This window comes from Nicotiana tomentosiformis, chromosome 10, assembly GCF_000390325.3.
Source record: "Nicotiana tomentosiformis chromosome 10, ASM39032v3, whole genome shotgun sequence".
Classification (NCBI taxonomy): Eukaryota; Viridiplantae; Streptophyta; class Magnoliopsida; order Solanales; family Solanaceae; genus Nicotiana; species Nicotiana tomentosiformis.
Window position 1 is genome coordinate 56,989,348 of NC_090821.1, and position 25,693 is coordinate 57,015,040.

The 25,693-nt window shown below is 39.5% G+C and overlaps 1 protein-coding gene across 1 annotated transcript; it reads left to right on the forward strand.

The window, feature by feature from the left end:
- The first annotated feature begins 11,786 nt into the window (after positions 1 to 11,786).
- Positions 11,787 to 12,167, forward strand: LOC138900215 (uncharacterized). Its single transcript, XM_070186935.1, has one exon. The coding sequence runs from the start codon at positions 11,787 to 11,789 to the stop codon at positions 12,165 to 12,167; it is 381 nt and encodes a 126-aa protein (XP_070043036.1).
- Positions 12,168 to 25,693: the final 13,526 nt, after the last annotated feature.

Below are 25,693 nucleotides of genomic sequence, written 5' to 3' on the forward strand. Positions count from 1 at the left end.
CTAATGGGATAAAGACGTTAATGCTTGTTTTGTTGATTGGGGTGTATTATAGCTCTCAACTCTACATTACCCACTCAATACCTCTCGGTTAGAAAATGGTTTTGCCCAATTTGGCTTTTTCAAGACCAAATGGGTATCACCCAAAAATAGTTGATAAGAGCTCAAGTCTGGTTATTACTATCTCTAGGTTGAACCCTTTAATTAGGGTGATCAATCTCTCAATTTACCCAATTCCTTGTTAGCTAAATTATCCTAGATTGGGTCCCTCTTTCTCAAGTAGAGACTAAGTCAAATAGGCATGAATTAATGTTTCCAACCATTAAGTTTACAATTAAAGCATGAACTAAGCTAAATAATTAACACCCAATCATAAACAAGCACTAAATTAGATACCCATAAGGTTTACACACTAGGGTTGGGCCACAACCCTAGTAAAAGTCTAGCTACTCATAATGGGATTTGAAGAAAATAAGGAAGAAAAACTAATTTAACTCATAATGGAAGCTTAAAATGATTAAATCTAATGTAAATACACCAAAGTAATATGAAACTTCCTAAAGTAGTAAAGAAAAATGGCTAAAACAACTTCAGATGTTCAAACTTGACCAAATTTTAGGAAACTCTTCTATTTATACAAGGCTAAAAATCTTGGACAAAAATGCCCCTCAGGAGGTTTTGCGGCCGCACAATTCCATGTGCGGTCCGCAGATTACTTCATCTGGCAGGAAGTGGAGTTCTGCGGCCGCACATTTCTGAACTGCGGCTGCAAGGCAATCTTTTGCGGCCACACATTTCTGGACTGCAACCGCAAAGCAACTCTTTTGCGGCCGCACAATTCTTGTGTGGGAGCAATTCACAGAGGCTCATGGACTTGGTCTTTTTGCATACTCTCTGATCTTCGACTCTTAGCCCAATTTTACGGTCGCACAATTCATGTGCGGTCCTGTCATGCCCCGACCTCGGGGAGTGCGACCGGCGCTCAACAGAGTTACCCCGTTCGAGCAAGCCTGCACAGTTCCGTCTACCCAACTCACCCATGAATAAAGAGAAGAATACATTTCATTAATTAGACATTAAGAGGTCATGTGAATAACACCGGTTCATTTTCATTAGTTACGTCATTAACAAGTCTCGAAAAAAGTACATTGTACAATCATAGTTAAAGTGGAACAGATGATATGATTACAACATTTATAGTTTAACCTTCCCAAAAACATATACAACTCACACCATGTATACGGAGCCTCTAATAGGAACAAAAGAATGCTATGACAGTGCCGGCAACAAGGCCCTGTCTATACCTCAAAATGCTACGTACAAAGGATAAGAGATACAGGACATCGAAATGAAGTGGGGCTCACCAAATCAGTTGAGGAGACGGTGTGCTGCTATCATTGATCAATACCACCTGCTATGGAACCACATGCATCCATTAAAAATGCAGTGCCCCCGGCAAAAGGGACGTTAGTATATATGGAATAGTACTAGTATGTAAAACTAAACACCCTCTCAATAGAATGATTAACAGTAAACGGAGAATAAGACATGAAATAAATAATAGACTCAAACAGTATCAAGGTGCCAAGTTAGGGGAAAGGTAAATTTCAAGTAAGTTTCAGTAATTTAAGCTGGGAGACCTTTAGCACCGATACACCACCGTGTTTTAGCACGGAGTCCGATCTCAGCCCGACCGGCTAAGTCGTCTCACCTCGAGACATACACTCACAATACCACCATGTGCGCTGCATAGCGTCCGATCTCAGTCCGACCGGCTAAGGCGTCTCACCACAATGCCGTGTGAGTCGACATCACATCACATCTCGCTAGCCATAATCTCATCCCATTTAAGGGGAAACATCTCAACACACCAATATCATCCCATATAAAAGGAAACAATCTCATAACATTAACGTGGGGATTTACCCCTCAATCATTCCTACACCGGTACGTGTAGTTTCGGGGTTAGGTTGTTCCGACCTACCCTTCCTCGGTGGCTAAACGATACTCCCAAGGCATTTGTTATAAAAAGGATTTACCACTCATTTCATATTCTTTTACAAGTCATTCATTTTATTGGCACTATTGGCCATAACGCAATGTCATTCTTGGGACGTTTGGCCGCACATCATATTTCATGTTCTCTTCTTTCACTTTCAAATATCATCATGGAAAATCAACAACAAGACCTTTCTAATTAAGACTTCAAAAACATATTTGAGCAATTTAGGGTCTTAGGCACATGTGATTTCTCACACAATTGACATGATAGCCTTCATTAGAATCATGCTTTTAAATCATATTGTAATAACACACAACCCATACTTAAACCACATTCTCAACAGTGGCTCAACATAAAAAAAATCTTTGGAATATATATCGAACGCATATTTATTTTGACACAAGGCTTATTTGAAATAATCAATTTATAATAAGCATCACGGGACTTACAAGGATATTGTGGGGTTCAATTCTAAGAGAAGAGTTTAGCCAACATACCTTGCCTCGAGCTTTTTAAATTACTATAATGTTCCGAAAATCTTAGCCACTTCGATCTATTTAGAGATATAGCATAAATTGAACACAAATTTGGAAGGAGTTCATAGTTCCAACTCACTTGAGTATCTTATCAAACACTAGGTGTGCATTAAGATTTCAAGATCCTTCTTTGGTGGATTCTTTCATTCCACTACCCAAATTTTAATCAAATGAGCTCAACAATCTTTCCACTACCCTTGATGGTATATGCATGTAAAATAAACAACTATCACACCCAAGAATTTGCTTGGCTTATTACCTATTTTCAGTTAAAATAATAAAATTGAGGGCTATGGAGTAGAACCTTACCCCTCTCACTCTATGGCACTCCCTCTCTCTAGAAATATAAGTTTTTAACCTTCTGAAATGATCCCTAAGGCTGTTTTATAAGAATGGGGTCGGGTTCAAAAATTAGAAAAAATGAAGCCTCAATGTTGATTTGCGGTCGCATATGTGAACGCATAACGCTTCTGCGGTCTGCAAAATGGGCCGCATAATGGCTCTCCGAAACTGGGCACCCCTGCCTTACTCTGCGACCGGTCTGCGGTCTACAGACCTATTCTGCTGTCGTATAATGCGTCGCAGAACTTTCCTCCAGGATTTATTTTTGCTGGATCTGCGAGGGGTTATGTGGCCCACAAAACGATTTTGCGACCGCATAATAGACCGCATAATGGTCCAAAACTTTTGTCTAAATTTCTGCCTCGGTCTGCGACAGATATGCGGTTCGCAGATCAGTTCGACCGCAGAAATGCCCTTTATTTCCACAATTTTTCTTTAACTCCCCCAACGCACCGTTCAACCCAAAAAGTCTGAATCCCTACAATCGTCAACACATAAGCCTACTTCAGCACCATGAAACCCCAGGTTTTAGGTAAAATTTTATGGGGCCTTACATCCTCCCCGGCTTAAGATCATTCGTTCTCGAAGAGGGCCAAAATCTGCCATTAGAAACCAAAGTAACTCAGCTGCTATAACACACCAACAGTTCTAACTTTTGACTAAGTCCCCAAATTTCCAAAATTTTCGGTAGAGTTTCCCCTGTAACTGGGCCTATCCACCTGTCATAGAATCCCAGAAACCAACCCTAACAACATATACATGAACCAATGACGTAACATAACATACAAACAATGACAACTGTGGTCTCACGAGCAATATATCACCAAAAAGGAACACCCTTACATCAACTGTACAAATGATACATAATTCATAGAAGGTAAACTCTTAACACTTTCATAGAACACAACTTTATAAATACATGACTATTCAAACAAATGAGGGTATTTCTTCTTCATTTCTTCCTCGGCCTCCCAGGTGGCCTCTTCGACTTGTTGGTTTCTCCATAACACTTTTACGGAGGCAATCTCTTTGTTCCTCAACTTTCGAACTTACCTATCAAGAATGGCAACTGAAATTTCTTCATAAGTCAATTATTCATTAACCTCGATAGTCTCAACTGGAACAATAAGCGACGTATCTCAAACTACCTTCTTCAACATGGATACGTGGAACACCGGGTGCACTAAAGATATCTCTGGAGGTAGTTCTAGCTTGTAAGCCACCTGGCCGATCCTCTGAATAATTCTGTACAGCTCGACATACCTTGGACTTAATTTCCCCTTCTTACCAAACCGCATTACCCCCTTCATAGGGGAAACCTTCAAGAATACCCAATCATCCTCTTGGAACTCTAAATCCCTACGACGTATATCCGAATAAGACTTCTGACGACTCTGGGCAGTTCTCAACCGTTCTGTAATAATCTTAACCTTCTTTATAGCCTGATGCACGAGGTCTGGCCCTATCAACTACGCTTCCCTAATCTCGAACCACCCAATGGAAGATCTATATCTCCTACCATATAAAGCCTCGAACGGTGCCATCTGAATGCTAGAATGATAACTATTGTTGTAGGAAAACTCGATGAGCGGCAAATGATCATCCTAGCTACCTTAGAAGTCGATAACACAAGCACATAACATATCCTTGAGCGTCTGAATAGTCCGCTCTGCTTTCTAGTCGATCTGTGGATGGAAAGTTGTACTAAGATTACTTGAGTACCCAACCCTTGCTGAAATTTCTTCCAAAATTTAGCTGTGAACTGTGCCCCCCGATCAGAAAAGATGGAAACTGGAGTGCCATGCAGCCTGATGATTTCCTTGATATACAACTGAGCATATTGTTCCGTTGTGTCGGTAGCCTTAACAGGTAAGAAGTGAGCTGATTTCGTGAGTCGGTCCACAATCACCCAAATCGAGCCGAACTTGCGAAGAGTACGAGGTAGTCCTACCACAAAGTCCATATTGATCAACTCCCATTTCTACATCGGAATTTCTATGTTATGTGCCAACCCATCGGGCCTTTGGTGTTCGTCCTTCACTTGCTGACAATTTGGACATCTTGCCATAAAGTCCGCTACATTCCTCTTCATATCATTCCACCAATAGACTTCCTTAAGATTGTGGTACATCCTTGTAGAGCCCGGGTGCATGGAATACCTAGAAGTGTGAGCCTCGGTCATGATTCTTTCCCGAAGACCATCCACATTTAGAATACATAATCGCCTTTGGTTCCTTAATGTGCCATCATCCATGCCAAGATAAAAGGCCATGGTCTTATGTTTATGAATCCCCTCATTCAATTGTATCAACAATAGATCGTTGTATTTCTTCTCCTTGACTTCCACCACAAATGACGATTCGGCCTTATTTTGCACAATCACCCCTTCTTCACTAGAGTCCGTAAGACGAACTCCCAAACTAGCCACCCGATGAACCTCCTTGGCCAACGGCCTTTGATATGCCTCCAAGTGAGCCAAACTACCTATAGATTTCCGGCTAAGAGCATCCGCCACAACATTAGCCTTCCCCAGATGATATAGGATATCGATGTCGTAATCCTTGAGTAACTCAAGCCATCTTCTTTGCCTCATATTCAATTTCTTCTGTTTGAAAATATATTGAAGGCTATTATGGTCCGTGAATATATCCACATGGACCCCATACAAATAATGACGCCAAATCTTTAACGCAAAGACCACCGATGCAAGCTCTAAGTCATGTGTTGGATAGTTCTGTTCATGATTCTTGAGTTGCCTAGAAGCATAAGCTATCACCTTTCCATGTTGCATTAATACACACCCAAGTCCGATTCTTGAAGCATCACAATATACAACAAACCCATCCATACCCTCTGGTAGGGTCAACACCGGTGTCGTAGTTAATCTTTATTTCAACTCCTGGAAGCTTATTTCACAAGCATCTGACCATTGGAACTTAACCGCCTTCTTTGTCAATTTAGTCAACGGAGAGGCAAAAGTAGAGAACCCCTCCACAAACTTCCTGTAATACCCCGCTAGGCCTAAGAAACTATGAATCTCTGTTGGGGTAGTAGATCTAGGGCAATTCTTCACAGCTACAATCTTCTGAGGATCCACATCTATTCCTTCTCTGGAGCTGACATAACCCAAGAACGTGAAAGATTCAAGCCAAAATTCACATTTCAAAAACTTCACATACAACTTGTGTTGATATAGGGTCTGTAGAATTTCCCTGAGATGACCGGCATGGTCCTCTCAACTTCGCAAATATACAAGGATATCGTCAATAAACACTATCATGAATGAGTCAAGAAAAGGCTTGAAAACCCAGTTCATAAGATCCATGAAAGCTGCGGGGGCATTTGTTAGCCCAAAAGACATTTCCAAGAACTCAAAGTGCCCATACCGGGTCCTGAAAGCTGTGTTCGGAATATCCTGCTCCCTGATCTTCAATTGATGATACCCGGATCTTAAATCGATCTTGAAAAACTACTTAGCACCCTGCAATTGATCAAACAAGTCATCTATCTTTGGCAGTGGGTACTTATTTTTTATTGTAAACTTGTTGAGCTACCGATAGTCAATACACATTCTTAGCGACCCATCCTTCTTTCTTACAAATCGAACCGGTGCGCCCCAAGGCGACACACTCGGCCGGATGAAACCCTTCTCTAACAAATCCTTCAATTGTTCCTTTAGCTCATTCAATTCTACTAGTGCCATTTTGTAGGGTGGAATAGATATAGGCTGTGTGCCTGGCATCACATCAATCCCAAAATCAATCTTCCTGTCTTGCGGGATCCCAGGGAGCTCATCCAGAAAGACCTCCGAAAATTCATTCACAACGAGCACAGACTTAAGTGTAGGTGCCTCAGTATCGGTGTCTGTAACCCGGACCAAATAGTAGATACACCCTTTGTTAATCATCTTCGTGGCCTTAAGGTAAGAAATAAACCTACCATTCGGCACCACATCATCCCTCTTCCATTCAATCACTGACTCATTTGGAAATTCAGACCTAACGGTTTTGGTTCGACAGTCAAGCTTGGAAAAACATGAATAAAGCCAACCCATCTACATTATTACATCAAAACAACCATCCCCAATTCAATGAGATCGGCCATGGTGTCCCGACCATGTACCATAACAACATAATCCCTATAAACCCACTTGGACATAATGGACTCACCAACTGGAGTAGATACAGAGAACGGTTCATGGAGTTATTCCGGTTCTATCCCAAATTCCATAGCAACATAGGGAGTGACATAGGACAAAGTGGAACCGGGATCAATAAGAGCATACACATCATGAGATTTGACAGTTAATATACATGTGACAATATCTGGAGAAGCCTATGAACTCTAGCGACCCTTCATAGCATATAAACGGCTAGGTCCTCCCAAACTCTATGCGCCACCCCTAGCTGACCATGCCCTGCAGGTGCTGGGGTGCCTCGACTTGGAGGAGGTGCTGTGAATGTAGTAGCTGCAAAACTGGCTGGCTGTGTTGTACCCCTGCCCATGCTCTGGTGAGATGAACAACAATCCTTTTGAATGTAACCCCTCATTCCACACCCGTAGCATATGGGCTGGTCCATGTAGCAGTCCCTAAAGTGCATCTTCCCACACCAAGGGCATAGAGGCCTCCGCTGCTTCTGAAATCTCCCACCAGACCGACCCTGCTGGTAGGATCCCCTATTGCCCTAGCTAGGCCTAAAACGGCTCCCCTACTGCTGACTGGGCCCCGATGGCGGAGCACTGACTGAAGACTGAGCAAAAGACTGGGATGGCACTGATGACCCTCCCCTAAATGTTGACCTACCACCACCACCACCACCAGAAGAACCACCAAAGTTGCCTGCGGACCGGGCCTTGCTGCTGCTCTCAAACTCCATTCTATTCTTTAGTTTGCGGGTCTCCATGGCTTGAGAAAATTCCACCATATTACCATAGTTCATATCAGAATTCAAGGCAGCTGTAGCGGCCTCATTAATAACCAAGGGACTAAGGCCCTGCACAAACTGACGCACTCTAGCCTCCATAGTGGGCAACATGTAGATGGCATATTTGGACAGGCACGTGAATCTCATGTTTTACTCCCACACACTCGTTCTACCTTGTTTCAGGCTCTCAAACTCGGCGGCACGGGCTGCCTTGGTCTCGGCATGCAAGAAATGATCAATGAAAGCATCGAAAAACTCACTCCACCTCGCCGGAGGGATCCCCTCCTCACGGGAGTCCTCTCACATCTCAAACCAAGAATAGGCCACTCCTTTCAGGTGGTAGGAGGCCAAATCTGCTCCCTCCATCTCAGTAACACGCATAACTCGGAGAGTCTTGTGCATCTTGTCAATAAAGTCCTGGGGGTCCTCCTCAGGATCAGTACCTGTGAACACTGGAGGGTCTAACTGGAGAAATTTGTTCACCCTGGAACTAGCGGAATCCCCTGGCTGACTAGAAGAAGTGGGTGCAACATTTGATCTTTGTCTGGGAAGCCACTATCTGAGACAACATCTATATGGCTCCCCTAAGATCCCCATCAGATACACGGGGACCGGAAGCTGGGGCTGAAGGTGGAACTGGAATATTAGTTGGAAGGATCGTTTCACCCTCAGTAGGTGGAGGAACTAGTGCGGTCTGATTAGGTGTAGTGGAATCAGGCAGCGTAGTAGTCGGGGGAATGTTCTCATCCCTCGGGTGCTCACCCGCATTATCAAGTAAAGGATTGACTTCCACTCCTGGGGTGGAATTGGCTCCTTGGCCAGTTCTTGCTTACTTCCTAGGTGCCATATCATATACTGAATATTAGAGCAATGCATGAGTTAAAGGAGGAACAATCTTATAATCAGCTTTATCGCATGATCTAGAACATCAAAGAAGGGTATTATTCCTAAATGCCCAAGTAGCCTCCTAATTATAGATGTGGTCGACAATACACCGATAAGAAGAACTCTACTAGACACGACTCTGATACATCCAAGGATACTTTAAAACCTTAGGCTCTGATACCAAGTTTGTCACGCCCTAACCTCGGGGAACATGACTGACGCTCAACAGAGTTACCCCGGTCGAGCAAGAATGCACAATATCGTCTACCCAACTCACCCATGAATAAAGAGAAGAATACATTTCATTAATTAGAAAGTAAGAGGTCATGTGAAAAACACCAGTTCATTTCCATTAGTTACGTCATTAACAAGTCTCCAAAATAGTACATTGTACAATCATAGTTAAAGTGGAACAGATGATACGATTACAGCATTTTTAGTTTAACCTTCCCAAAAATAGATACAACTCACACTATGTCTACGGAGCCTCTAACATGAACAAAAGAGTGTTATGACAGTGCCGGCAACAAGGCCACGGGGGTACCTCAAAACGCTATGTACAAAGCATAAGAGATACAGGACCCCGAAATAAAGTGGGGCTCACCAAGTCAGTTGAGGATAGGGTGTGCTGCTATCATTGATTAATACCACCTGCTATGGAACTACCTGCATCCATTAAAGATGCGGCGCCCCTGGCAAAAGGGACATTAGTACATATGGAATAGAACAGTATGTAAAACTAAACACCCTCTTAACAGAACGAGTAACATTAAACGGAGAATAAAACATGAAATCAATAAGAGACTCAAATAGTATCAAGGTGTCAAGTTAGGGGAAAGGTAAATTTCAAGTAAGTTTCAGTAATTTAAGTTGGGAGATCATTAGCACCGATACACCACCGTGTTTTAGCACGGAGTCCGATCTCAGCCCGACCGGCTAAGTCGTCTCACCTCGAGACATACACTCACAATACCACCATATGCGCAGCATGGCATCCGATCTCAGCTCGACCGGCTAAGCCGTCTCACCACAATGCCGTGTGGGTTGACATCACATCACATCTCGCTAGCAATAATCTCATCCCATTTAAGGGGAAACATCTCAACACACTAATATCATCCCATATAAGGGGAAAACAATCTCATCAAATTAACATGGCGATTTACCCCTCAATCACTCCTACACCGGCACAAGTAGTTTCGGGGTTAGGTTATTCCGACCTACCCTTCCTCGGTGGCTAAACGATACTCCCAAGGAATTTGTTATAAAAAGGATTTACCACTCATTTCATATTCTTTTACATGTCATTCATTTTATTGGCACTACTGGCCATAACGCAATGTCATTCTTGGCACGTTGGCCGCACATCATATTTTATGTTCTCTTCTTTCACTTTCAAATATCATCATGGATAATCAACAATAAGGCCTTTCTAATTAAGACTTTAAACACATATTTGAGCAATTTAGGGTCTTAGGCACATCTGATTTCTCACACAATTGACATGATAGCCTTCATTAGAATCATGATTTTAAATCATAATGTAATAACATACGGCCCATACTTAAACCACTTTCTCAACTGTGGCTCAACATAACAAGAATATTTGGAATACATATTGAACGCATATTTATTTTGACACAAGTCTTATTTGGAATAATCAATTTATAATAAGCGTTACGGGACTTACAAGGATATTGTGGGGTTCAATTCTAAGAGAAGAGTTTAGCCAACATACCTTGCCTCGAGCTTTTTAAATTACTATAATGTTCCGAAAATCTTAGCCTCTTCAATCTATTTAGAGATATAGCAAAATTGAACACAAATTTGGAAGGAGTTCATAGTTCCAGCGCACATGAGTATCTTATCAAATACTAGGTGTGCATTAAGGTTTCAAGATCCTTCTATGGTGGATTCTTTCATCCCACTACCCAAAGTTTAACCAAATGAGCTCAACAATCTTCCCACTACCCTTGATGGTACATGCATGTAAAATAAACAACTCCCACACCCAAGAATTTGCTTGACTTATTACCTATTTTCAGTTAAAATCACGAAATTGAGGGCTATGGAGTAGAACCTTACCCCTAGGACAAAATACCTAGTGAATTCTTCTTGTAAATTCTTTAACTTTGATCAAGAATTGATGAATGATGAGCTTAGGAACTTCCCCTCTCACTCTATGGCACTCCCTCTCTCTAGAAATATATGTTTTTAACCTTATAAAATGATCCCTGAGGCTGTTTTATAAGAATGGAGTTGGGTTCAAAAATTAGAAAACATGAAGCCCCGATGCAGATCTGCGGTCGCATATGCGACCGCATAACGCTTCTGCGGTCCACAAAATGGGCTGCACAATGGCCCTCCAGAATTTGGCACCCCTGCCTCACTTTGTGGCTGGTCTGCAGTCCGCAGATCTATTCTACGGTCGCATAATGTGCCGCAGAACTTTCCTCCGAGATTTGTTTTATGCTGGATCTGCGAAGGGTTATGCGGCCCACAAAATTATTATGCGATCGCATAATGGTCCAAAACTTTTGCCCAAATTTCTGCCTTGGTCTGTGATAGATATGCGGTCCGCTGATAAGTTCTGCGACCACAGAATAGACCGCAGAAACGCCATGTATTTCCAAAAATTTTCTTCAATTCCCTACCGCACTATTCAACCCAAAATGTCTGAATCTCTACAATCGTCAACACATAAGCCTACTTCGGCACCACGAAACCCCAGGTTTTAGGTAAAATTTTATGGGGCCTTATAGGAACTCATTTTGCGCAAAGTTCTCCTAAATATTTCTTCTTGGTTTGCGACCACAGATGGAATTCTGCAGTCCGTAATTTCTTCTGCGGACCGCACATTTGTGCTTCTGCACCTTTTATTTCCTTGTGCTTCAGAACACTCCTTTTTGAGTCGGATTTCATCTAAGGAGACCAAACTTCCAGTATTCCTGCTATTTTGCACAATTTCATTAGATTCGAGAACATAATTCATTGCTTTTGGACTTAAACAGAAGCTAAAAGGCTTTAATAAGCAGTCAAAATCCCCACTTATCACGCATCAACAAATATTTTCATCCGGTTTACTATGCTAGTAAGACCATGAATAGTGCCCAAGTCAACTACACAGTTACGGAGAAGGAGCTCCTTCCCATTGTGTTTGCAATTGAGAAGTTCCACCCGTACTTGATGGGTGCAAAAGGCGTTGTACACAGGGATCATACGGCACTTCGGTATCTTATGAGCAAGAAGAACTACAAAGCTCGCTTGATAAATGGGTGCTTTTGTTGCAAGAGTTTGATATTGACATCTAAGATAGAAAAGGGAGTGAAAACCAAGTTGCGAACCACTTGTCTCGTTTGGAGGAGGAGAGGAGGCCGCATGATGGCCTTGAAATCAATGACTCCTTTCCCTGATGAGCAAGTCTTGGCTATTTCAATGAAAGATGTGACTGATGTGTGGCTTGAAATCAACTCGTCTTGAAATCAACTCTCGTTTGGAGATTGATATTTTTGATGAGTGGGGTATTGATTTCATGGGCCCTTTTGTGAGTTATTGTGGAAACACCTACATCTTGGTCGCAGTTGATTATGTGTCCAAATGGGTTGAGGTCATTGCTTTACCCAATAACGAGGCAAGAAGTGTGGTGGCTTTCTTCAAGAAGAATATTTTCACACGGTTTGGTAATCCACGTGCTATTATAAGCGATGGGGGTTCACATTTTAGCAAGTATGGTATTACTCACAAAGTCATGACTCTTTATCACCCACAACAGTGAATGCTAATCGGACGGATTGGTCCAAAAAGCATGACGATGCATTATGGGCTTATCATACAGCTTACAAAACACCTATCGGGATGTCGTCGTACCGGTTGGTGTTCGGAAAAGCTTGTTATCTTCCGATGGAATTAGAGAACAAGGCCATGTGGGCTCTAAAGAAGTTGAATCTTGATTGGGATGTAGCCACCAGCTTGAGGGTTGCACATTTGAATGAATTGGATGAGTTCCGGTACCATGCTTATACAAGTTCGTCCTTGTACAAAGAAAAGATGAAATATCTTTATGAAAAATACATTTGGAACAAAGAGTTCAAGATGGGCGATCTTGTATTGTTGTTTAACTCAAGGTTAAGGATGTTTCCCGGGGAGCTAAAGTCTAAATGGAGTGGTTCGTTTGAAATTATGGGTGTGACACCTTTTGGTGAATTAGACTTGAAGAACAAAAACAATGAAGTATTTCAAGTCAATGGTCATCGGGTGAAGCACTATTTGGGAAAGATTGGAGATAGCCACGTCATGGCGGTCGTTCATTTCAATTGATGGTATTTTGCGGCATGCCGCGACGTTAAATCAGGAGCTTCTTGGGAGGCAACCCATGTTTCTTTTGTAGTTAGGTGTTATTTTTATGCTAACTTGATTTGAAGTGTGCTACAGGGCTGAGTGTGACTTACAGGAATTATGGACAGAAATCTGGCTAAGTGTTGCAAGAATTGCGGACTGCGATTGAATTTGGCGGACCGCACATTTATGGTTATTGCAGCAAAAGTGCAATGCGACAGCACAATTATCTTATGGACCGCATAAATGAAAGGTTGAAAATGTCAACTCTCTGAAGTTTAGTCTGTCAGAGAAAAGGTCGATGTGCGACCACAAAAGGAAATCTGCAGCCGCAACATGAAATTTGCGACCGCACACAAAATTGTATGGACCGCAGATGAGTGGTTGAGGAAAGGTCACCAGGTAACAGAGTGCGGACCACACATGAAATTGTGCGGCCGCACACGCTCCTCTTTCCTTTAACCATCCAACTCGTATAAATAGATGAACAGGGCCATGTATTATGTTTTTCACTCTCTGGGCATAGAAATAGTGCCCTCTTGAAATTTCTTGGTGATTTCATCTGTCCACACATACAACATCCTTGATCAGTCACTCATTACACTCATTCATCTGGTATGATTCAATTTTTTGTTAATCTGTTTCTTTTAATTTGTAGATTTTTAGTTATGTTTAGGCCATTTGTCATTAGAATTCAATTGTGTATCCATGTGGGGGTAAATCTGTAATGGTTTAAATAATACATCCTCTATGGGGAATGGGTTAACATATTTTCATACTTCTATGATGTTGTCATGTCAAATGGTACACGAAATTGAAAAACCTAGAATGAAACAAATGAAAAGTTCGTAATTTTTGAATTCTGCGGCCGCACCTGAATTTGAGCGGTCTGCAGAAAATGATTTTAGGGCAGCATTAGTGAAGAAGGGATCTACGTCCACAAGGTAAAATGTGCAGACAAAATAATTCCTATTGCGGCCGCAAAAATGCACTTTTACAGTCATCAGAGAGTCCCTATTTTGAGACTCCAATGTGCGACCGCAAGTTTAATTATGCGGACCGCAGAAAATGTGTTGCGGCCGCACATCAGCCAATTCTCCGTCATCACAGAGTTGGTATTTGTTGGGTCTCATAGGTGCGGCCGCAAGAAGAATTGTGCAGACCGCACTCGACTTTTACGGCTGCAAAACAAAATTTTGCGGTCCGTAATTCACCATCTGCGGCCGCAAACAAATTGTGCGGACCACAGGCTTGGTTTTCTGCAAGCATGCTTTGACTATGTACTCTCACTGTGTCTTCTGGTTTATAGCTTACTTGCATATCTCTCATGTATGTCTAAACATTGAATTGCAATGAACAATCACTTTTGCTTAATACATACAATGGTTTGATCTAGAGGACGCGGCGACACATCTAAAGGGAGAGGGGAACCTTCACGGTGTCGAGGCAAGAGTGTGTCACCCCTTGGCCAACAAAATACTATTACAAAGAAAGCTACAATCAGCAGAGGGAGAGGTGCAGATCTCTGCGAGACGAGATCATATGTCCTATCTAGGGAAGCATCAGAGGGCAACTCAGCCTCTGTTCACGAGCATCCGGCCGTACTGTCAAGGCCGCAAGGGAGATACCAACTTAGGGACGAGCCATCCTCATCTCATAGCACTTTCGAGGACTCGGAGAGTGATAGTCAAGCTTCTGAGCCATCGGCTACACCTATCCCTGAGGCACAAGATACACTAGTTCAGGATATCCCCGATGATGGCAGAGGGAGAGATGCTACAGCTGCCGGCCTTGAAAGGTCGAAGAAGAAAGAGGTTTGGGAGGACCAATTTTTCATCTTGGCTGCCTTCACCAGCTTTTGTACATGGTGGCCAGTGAGGTCACTAACTCTCGAGCAACAATTTCTATTGAACGATTTTGAGAGGTACAACCTAGCGATATTGAGACAGTTTTGGGAACGCAAGGGGTGGTTGTGGTTCACTCAAAGTGTAGCGGATGCCAAAGAGTACCTGATCTGGGAATTCTATGCAAATATGGCTCACATCAAAAAAGGAACAATAGTGACTAAAGTACATAACTTAAAAGTGAGATTTGATCAACATACACTCAACGTGTACTTGGGCTTCGAAGATGTTGAGCCAAAAGAATATTTGGAGAAGTATGCATTGGGAGACGCAGCCCGACCTTGGTTAGCGGTGATTCTAGCAGCACCAGGGCCACCACCTCCATGGATTGATGTTAGGGTTCCTATCCACCGTAGCACTCTGAGTTTTAAAGCGAAGGGGTGGCAAACCTTCGTATGCAGCAAACTGGACCCAAGCCAGAATGAGACTTACCTTCTGATTCCTCGGGCAGTTATGGTTGTTCTATTATGGCCGGGTACGCGATCAATGTGGGTGTCATGATGTCGGCCAACATCTCAATGATTGCTCGGAAAGATGACTCGTCCTACCCATATCCCAACACTATCACAGAAGATCTCACGGATGCAAGGGTAGATCCGAGGGATTATGACATGAAGGTGTATCCGAAGAAGCCTTTTACTTGGTATTCATCAATGGATGCGAACAATCCAAAAAAGAAAGTTTCGCCTCCTACCACCACAGGCCAGTCTGATAAGCCAGCTATGGTAGCTGCCAAGGCAGTTGATCTCCCATCCACTTCGGTCGAACCTTCCTCCAGTGCCGCAGCTACGCCTCTGCCTTCCTCCATAGCCCCTACTACAGCTCTCTCCACAGCTCCCACCTCGGCTTTGAAGTCAGTGCCTATGTCTACTGCCTCACTTTATGCACTGCGAGTCTCCTAAACATTAGCGAGTCTCAACAACTAGATGGAAACAGCCACTGCAAAGCTGTCTGACTTATCCAGTATTGTTGTAGCGCAGTCTTCTGTTCAGGCACCTCAGTTTTCCTAGAGAACCATAACACTATTATGGCTACCTTGGTACAGCATGAGTCAGTGATCGAAGAGCTGGGAAAAGAAGTCAAGAAGATGAGAAAGTTCCAGGCCAGCAAAAAGTCAGTGGACAAGCTCCGGAGACATGTGACCATGCTTGTTACAGCCGCGTATCTCTCCTTTAACATGATGCTTGACCCAGACCATTATGTCCCAGATCCTACAGCACCATCTGCACCGGCGGCACCAGCTGGCCAGTCTGAAGAGTCAGACCTTGCTACAGACACTGCTGAGGTAGAGCGTCAAATGTTCGCCAACCCAGCCATACCCAGAGTTGAGGATGATGAGATTTAGTTGGCTGAGCCTGAGGGCGATGACACTGCTTGGGATACAGCGATGTCCAAGGAGCCATAGGGAGTTCTCTTCACTTTTTCCCCTCTTTTACTCTTATTTTTGTTAAGCATCGGGGACAATGCTTATCTTTATTCGGGGGGTTGGAGTTTATTGATTATATTTGATACATTTTGAGACATATGGCCTGTAATAACTTGATATTATTCTCTCTTTCTTATTATGTATATATATTTTCTCTCTTTATCTCATTATGTATATTCATTCTACCTTCAGTGGTTTTTGCTTATTAGCTTCTTTATTTTTGTTTCTTTATTAGTCTTTGTTTGATTTAGTAGCTTCTTTGTTTGATTTAGTAGCTTCTTTTTATCTTTTAGTAGATAATAAGCCTTTGGTTTTCTTAATGCCATAATTCTTTCCAAAGGTAGTTATTGTGTGAACCAGGTGACTCGTCCCAACGATGGATGGCGTGAAAACTTTCTTAAGGGAATGAGTCAGTTTTTTGTGTTTAGGTAACAATAGTAGTAGTAATGAATAAAAAGACCTAATTAATTCATGCTCGAAGATTCAACCATGCTTCAATTGGCACCAACACCCTTAACTACGTGCTTATGGTTAGAAACAAGGTTTGTGAAAGAAATAGCTCTAGTTAGTGACTTTGTGACTCGTGTTGACTTTGGCAATCATCGAGTGGTTTAATTGGACCATAATGATCTTTAAACTTGAATGTGGTCGTTGTGGGCCTACGACTCTATCCTCTTTTACAATCCAGTTGCGCGAGGGGTGAGATGAATTGTTGCTAGTCCAAGTATCCGTGCGAAGGGTCTAGAACTTTCCCCGAATGTGTTTCAAGGCGAAATCCTAAGTTTTACTTGGTTTGAGAAGTGATTGTAGGCTCTCCTTGGCCTGTTTGAGTTTTCTATTTCCAACCAATGTCATTATCCCTAGTCAACCCCTTTGAGCCTCTAGCCTTTCTCATTTGATAACCATGTTACAAGCCTTTACCTGTTTTTGTCGTGACCCTCTCTTGGCACCCGAGTTTTTCTTAGCACTCTTACGAGACAAATGGCTTAAAACGTAAGTTTGGGGGAAAGAAAAGGAATTTGAAAAAGGTATTAAGGCACAAAAAGAGAAAAGAAATGATCTCTATGAGAAGAAAAGGCAAGGAAAAAAAAGAACAAAAAGAAAGATGCAAAAAAATGAATAAGTGAAGGGTTGAAGGGATTCAAAAAGAGATAATGATCCCAAACATGAAAAAAATCAAAAAAGAGAGAAAAAGAACGAAATGATCAAGAAAGATTGATGCTAAGTCTCTCTACCCCCCAATGAAAAGAAAGTACCTCTAAGAATTGGCAAAGTGTGAATCGAGAAATGAAAGATGGAGTGCTTAAAGAAGGTGTAACCACTTACCTATACGATATCTTAACCTAACCCAAAAGCATTCATTACATCTCGAAAGAAGTCCTACTTGATTTCAAACCGTGTGAGCTTACATTAGTGGCGATCTACATGAGGGGCAAGCCTATGGTACTTGAAGCCGTACTTGTGACATTATCTTGAGAGAGTTGAGTGATCCTTTCATAAATCTTTGGATTGAGTGCTGAATTTTGTAAGTGAGCTAGGAAAATGGAAAGTAGAGGAGGAAGAGTTTGGAGTCTACCATGACCTACATGATAGAGCAAGTGTCCTTGATGAGTAAAGTCGATTCTTGAAGCTCAAATGTCACATTAGAACTATATGTGCATGAATGTTTAACTTGTCACCTTGTTGATAATACATGAGTTGTGTGGGTAATTGTTGGTCCCAACTGATGTGTGGATGGCTCACCTTTGACTCGCTGAAATGACCCTTAACTTTTGGAGGTGGGAACTAATTTATTTCCTTGGGGACAAGCAAAGGCTTAAGTTTGGGAGAGTTGATAAGTGGGGATTTTGACTGCTTATTAGCACCTTTTAGCTTTTGTTTCAGTCCGAAAATATTGAATTGTGTTCCCAAAACTAATGAAATTGTACAAATTGTAGGAATGCTGGAAGTTTGGTCTCCCGAGATAAAATCCGTCTCAAAAAGGAGTGTTCCAAAGCACAAGGCAATAAAGGGCACAGAAACACAAACCTGTCGTCCGCAGAAGAAATTGCGGACCGCAAAATTCCATCTGAACCAAGAAGAAATACCCAATAGGACTTTCAGCAATGTGCGGCCCCAAAACTGGGCTTAATAGTCAAAGATCAAAGAGTATGCAAAAAGCCCAAGTCCAGGAGCCTCTATGAAGTGCGGATCGCACAAGAATTGTGCGGCCGCAGAAGATTGCCTCGCGGCCGCAGTCCAGAAATGTGCGGCCGCATAACTCACCTTCCTGCCAACTGAAGAAATCTGCGGACCGCACATGGAATTGTGCGGCCGTAGAACCTCACGAGGGGCATTTTTGTCTGCAATTTTGAGCCTTGTATAAATAGACGAGTTTTACAAAATTAGGTCAAGTTTGAACATACACAGTTGTTGTAGCCATTTTTCTTTGCTATTTTAGGAAGTTTTAGCTTATTTGAGTATTTTAACATTAGATTTCATCATTTTAATATTCCATTATAAGTTTAATTAGCTCTTCATCTTTATTTTCTTCAAATTTCATTATGAGTAGCTAGATTTTTACGAGGGTTGTAATCCAACCCTAGTGTGTAAACCTTATGGGTGATTAATTTTATGCTTGTTTATGATTGAGTGTTGATTATTTAGCTTAGTTCATGCTTCAAGTTTTAGAATTAATGGTTGCAGACATTGATTCATGCCTATTTGACTTAGTCTCTACTTGAGAAAGAAGAACCTAGTCTAGGCTAACCTAGCTAACAAGGAATTGGGTTAATTGAGAGATTGATTAACCTAATTAAAGGGTTCAAACTAGAGATAGTGAGAACCCGACTTGAGCTCTTATCAACTGTTTTGGTTGATACTCATTTGGACTTGAGAAAGCCAAATTGGGCAAAATCACTCTTTGACCGAAAGGTATAAAGTGGGTAACGTGGAGTTAAAAGCTATAACACACCCCAATCAACAAAATAGGTGTAAACATCTTTATCCCATTAGGCAAACACTTAGGTTATGGTCATATCCCTAGGCCTTTAATCCAATTGGAAAACCCTCAAAAACATTTAACTATAATCTATTTTCTTTAGCTTGCACTCATTAGAGTAGCAGTAGAAATAGAAAATAAAACCTTGTTGTGAAAGTGCAATCTTAGATAACCCATTTGCTTGCTTCAAATATATACTCCTAACACCCCTCATAACTCCCTGTGGAAATCGACCCCGACTCTTGTTGGGTACTATTATTACATACAACCGTATCATATCTTCGATAGAGGTGTGTTGTGGACGTCATCAGTGAACTCCAAGCTTAACACTTTTAGAAACTTGACAGAATCAGAGCTTCGGGGAATTCATTCCGCAGGTTCAAAGTAACGTGAGCCAATCATCTTTGTCATGACTGCATTGTGGTCGATGTGGAAAGGGACACTTGGGAGAGTGTCGTTTGGGTACAAGCGAGTGTTATAATTGCTAATAGAATGGCCATCAGAAGAAGGATTGTTCATCCGCTTGACGACATTTCATTGAGGGTGTAGCTCAGCCCACCAGCTCAGTGACTACTACTTCCGCAGCACCTTCCCCAGCTCGTGGCACTCAGTAACCCGTTAGGCGGGGCGCAACTAGAGGTGGTGCATAGTGTTCAGGAGGACCTGATCATTTCTATGCAATGATGAGTCGTCAGAGTTCAGCGGCATCTCCAGACGTCATCACATGTATACTAATTGTTCACTCTCATCATATGTATGCTTTCATAGATTCGGGCTCCACATTATCTTATGTCACCTCTTATGTTGCCATGAGTTTCAAGATAGAACATGAACATCTTCGTGAGTTGTTCTCTATATCTACTCTAGTTGGTGAATCTATAGTTGCCATGCACGTTTATAGGAATTGTAATGTCATAGTATATGGTCGAAACAACGTTATCGACTTCATCGAGTTAAGAATGATAGATTTTGATGTAATTATGGGAATGGATTGGCTCTACTCATGTTATGCCGAGTTGGATTGTCGATCGAGAATTGTTAATTTTGAATTTTCGAATGAGCCTATTGTCGAATGGAAGTGAAATGATGTCATGCCAAAGGATATTTTCTACCTTAAGGCGACAAAGATAATTACCAAGTGATGCATCTACCACTTAAATTAGGTTATCGATACCGATACTAAAGCGTCGTCTCTTCATTATGTGCCAGTTGTGAATGAGTTTCCAGAAGTCTTCCCAGAGGAGCTTCCCGAAATTCCACATGGTAGGGAGATTGATCTTGGTATCGATGTTTTACCGGATACAACCTATATTAATTCCACCATACATAATGGTCCCAGCAAGTTGAAAGAATTAAAAGAACAATTGAAAGATCTATTGGAGCAGGGTTTTATTTACCCTAAGAATTTTTACCCATCTATACTACATATGAAACTTCAAGGTAGGGGTAAGGTCTGGGTACACACTACCCTCGCCAGACCCCACAGTGTGGGATAATACTGTGTATGTTGTTGTTGTTGTTGTTGTATACTATATATGAAACTTTTTTACCCTCCCAAAGCAAGTTTTAACTTAATTACATGGGCATATATAATTTACCAATTATATACAATTAGTATTAATGAGTATCCCTTTATATTAGGAATGAAATAGGGAATCACTTATTTACCCATCCCTGCTCTCTCTCTCTCTCTTTATCTCTCTCTTCGTCTCTCTCTCTCTCTCTCTCTCTCTCTCTCTCTCTCTCTCTCTCTCTCTCTCTCTCCGCCTCTCTTTCTCGCTAACCTTCTCTCTCCTTTTCTGTTTTTTCCCCAATTTTTCTTCCTTTGTTTTTCTCAGCTTTTTATCCTCTCTTTTTTCCAGGAAATTCATCAATGAATTTCAATTATTTTAATATAGAGTTTTAACTTATCAATTTGCTTTCATGTTACACAATTGGTGTTCGAATTAAAATTATCAATCAACAAATTCTGAAGGTATTTGACTCTCCACCATTGACAACCATTAAAAAGTTTCAAAACTTTGAATAAAAAATTGGGTTTTCAAAAAATATTTATTTATTTGGATTGTGTATTGCTGCAAACGATTGGGAACATTCTATGGAGTTTATATCTCGATTTTGAGGTTATTTGGTGAAAATTAGATTTGATTTGGCTGGATTTTTAGATTGAAATTCGAAAAAGAAGCAGAAGCAGAAGAACACACCACATACAAATCATATACAAAAGACATATTGTATAAAATTTGTAAGAAAATTATATTTAAGTTGTCTTATGTTGTAGTTGTATTTAAGTAGGTAAGAATGATGTATGAAAGTTGTAGATAAGTTGTAAATAAGTTGTATACTGTATAATTAGTTGTATGAAATTTGTTTTTAGTATGTATGTTATTGTAGATATATCAAATTTTGTATTAAATTTGTATGAAATTTATTTTTAATTTGTATGTTGTTGTACTGTGCATTATTCTTTTCTTAAAATAGGTAATTATGCAAAGAGAGAGAAGAGTTGCGCTAATTATGGCTTAAAATAGGTAACACACAATTGGAAGGAGACTTATTTTAGATGGGAGGACAATTTGGACTTCGTTCCCTTCAGTTACGCCCTTTTCCAAGCAAAGAATCCTCTATTTTAAGGCACTAATAATGGATTGTATATAAATTGTAAGAAAAACTTATTTAGGGTGGGTAATATATAAAATTTGGACAATTTTGATAAATAAGTTTCAAATATTGTATAAGAAGGAAAAAATCTCTTTACACTATTAAGTACTTCCTCCGTTTCATATTAACGGTCGTGGTTACTAAAAATAGTTGTCTCAAATTATTTGTCATTTTAGAAATTTAAGACAAAATTGATTATATTTTCCTTTTATACTCTTAGTGATAATTATCCTAGAAGACTACAAACACATTAATTACGGATAATTTTAATCAAAAACCAAGAAGTCAACCTTGTTATCTTAAACACTTTAATCATGTTTACACTGATGTAGTCAATACTGTAAACACCAATATTCTTTATAAAGTCTATTTCAAGTGGGACTAAAGTAACTTTCAAGTTGAATTTTTTGGCTCCAGAATAATTTTAGTTGGAAAATTTTCAAATCACTTGTTTGAAAATATTTTGAAGGAAAAATGAATTCCATTTCATGCAATATTTGTTGGAAGAGTTAATTTTACTAATTTGTTAATTTTATCCTAGGTGTCTCTTCATATATTCTATAAAGTAAATCAATTGCATTCATATTTAGTAAAAATATGGATAATATCATTGATTGAAATGACACATAAATTGAGAAAATATTCAATAAAAAAAGATTAAATATTAAGACATGAATAAGGGTAAATTAGTCAAAATCACATCTTAACTAATTTTTCGCAAGGGCGTGCAGAAGAAAATCATGACACATAATATGATACGGATGACGTATATATAACTTAAACCTTTTTCACAATACACACCAAAAAGTTTGGCGACCACTAATGACTAAAATCCAGCTTCCAATTATCGTAATTCCACCTTGGATTTTATATACTAAGACAAACCAACTAAGTTGGACGTGTAGTCTTTCCTTTCTATACTCTTTCCTTTTTCCTTTATTGACGAGAGCATGGAACTTTTATTCGTAGAAGTCAATAGTCATAGGCATAGCCACCCAGATTTTAGTGGAGCCAAAAGTAGAGGGCAATTTTGCAATGAACGACCAGTGAAATTAAGGTGCTAAAAATATGCTTCCAAGAAACTTACCTAAATGACTTAACGAGTCTTTTGGTACATCGAATGTGAAAGTGGGGTGCTGCTGTTATCGATATGCATTCTAAGTTTGGACTTGTGGAGCTTGCGAGATTGAGTTTAACACCATGGTGGTTGTTGGTTACATGAGAAATGGCGATTTCAAGAATGCGCTTGAGGTGTTCGATGAAATTCCTGAGAGAGATGTCATTTCTTAAACGGCTTTGATTAGTTGTACCTTGCAGTATATGATGATTGGGCTCGAGAAAAGAAGAAGCTAAAAATACGGCTAAATACCAAGATAGCCCTTTAAACTTGGCACGTACTGTACGATAGCCTTACAAAATTATCGACTTGATACTTAGCCTGTGAACTGTACGTACTAAGTTTAAGGGGCTATCTAAGCATTTAGCCTGAGAAAAATTATCAACTTGATACTTAGTCCAAGTATAATACCTGATTATTTACTAAAATGGACATTTGGAAGGAAATGATGAATTGTTACTATGGACCCCTTATTCTAACGAGTTGTTATCTTACCTCGTATTTGGTTGAATTTTTATCCTACTATAAGAATTTAGAGATTATGTATATCATAATTGTGGTAGTATTTTAATATTATAATTTTGATATTATTTTTATACCATATCCAATGTGAGATAACAATTTGAGGATTACTGCCATATAAAACAACAAAATGATAATAAATGCCCTTCTTCAAAACTCTTCTCCTAAAGTCTATAAGAAAGCCAAGGTAAAAATTGAAAATCGTCGTTTATCCGAGTTTATCTAGTGTCAGATTAAATATATATATATATATTTTATATTATACCATATAGTATATCTCATTTTTAGTTCAATGGCCCAAATATATTCACTAAATAATTTTATTATTATTTAATCCCCGTACTATGATCCCATCGTTATAATTATGCTATAACTTGTTCACAAACCAATCGACCATCACTCGTCACATTATCGCATATTCACATGATGCGATTACACAATATTAAGCGCTTAGAGATGACATTCAGAATTCTCTTCAACATAAACATGAGTTTGTTCTAAAATGAATAAATAGAAAAAGAGAATTTTCCTATGAACCTTATACTCTTGAAATTAAGAACTTCACGATCTTTCATTCAGAGGCTTCATTCAGCCATTTATCTTCAGATTTACTGAGGAGAAAATAATGCATATTTACATTTGTATATATGTAAAAGCAACAAAGGAAGTTGGTTCTTGGACCGTTATGTTTTAAACCAGCCAAATCTAACACGCTAAAACCAACTCAATGTAATTAGTTTCAGAAACCAATTTCAAAAGAGATTTTTACACAACTAGCCGGCTATATTGATTATTTACTTTTTCTAACCATGTACATAGTTTATACATTGATTATACACAATTATGCATATATAATACATAAATTATGTATATATTATATTTCCACCGGCTATTTTTAATTTAAGCGGTTAGGTGAGTGATTATTTGGGTTAATTCTTAATTTCAAAACCAGGCCCACTATCAGAAGTAGGCACTTTCCTGGACAATTGCAATGCTACTTTTTTTACAAGTAACCAAGTTTGCAATTTTGCCCCAATTCTTTTTTCCCAGTCCTTTTACAAAAATCTTTGATTTGCTGTTCAGCAGCATCAAATTATTCAAAAATAAATTATATTTTGTTTTCTGGTAATGTTGATCATGTCGGACCAAGTTTTAATTTCTCTCTTAATTCTTACAAAAATATGGTTATTAAAGATGCAGTGGAAATCTAGTCAAAAGCATATCGAAAACGAAAAAGGCTTTTTTACACGCTTGATCATTTTTTAACTATTATTTAAAAAAATAGCATTATTTATTGTTTATTCCATAAAGAACACTTTTTTTCATTATTAGTATATTATAAAATTAAGCTCAATATTTAATAAATTAACTGACTCACTAATCATAGGAAGTACTTTTTTGTCCATCTTCATTCTCCATTTCCAACATTTATCTTCTTCACTCCATTTTTGAAAATCTGATGCATATGTGAATGCCACCTAAATTCAAGATATATTGATTTATATCTTTTAAACTTTGTATATCAAGTATCACTTTAATTCAAAATGTATTTTTAAGTATATACTTGTTGTATATTTATTTGTGAAGTGCCATCTTATTTTAAGACGTATTTTTAATGTATATTTCAAATACATTTTATATGTCAAGTGCCATTTTAATTCAGGATGTATTTATTATGTATATTTTTGTTTTGTATATTTATATGCCATCTTAATTAAATTTAAGATATATTTTTTTATGTATATTTCGCATGTCTACGTGTCATCTTAATTGAAGATGTATTTTTTATCTTTATTTTATATGTGTTAATTCAATATATATTTTTTATATATATGTTTTGTATATATTAACATATATTATTATCGAAGTAAAATTTTTATGTTAAGAAAGGAAGAAAGAAGGAAGATAAAAACCTAAGAAAGATAATTAAAAAGAAAACGAATGGAACAAATTTAGAAAATATATTAGCTTCGACAGAAAACAAAATTAAGAAGATGAAAAAAAGAAGAAAAGCTAATATATAAAGAAAAAAAAGGCATGATTTTGTACAAAGAATTATTG

Excerpts from the sequence above, each read along its gene's own strand:
- LOC138900215 (XM_070186935.1), top strand. The coding sequence starts at position 11,787 with ATGAATAGTGCCCAAGTCAACTACACAGTTACGGAGAAGGAGCTCCTT.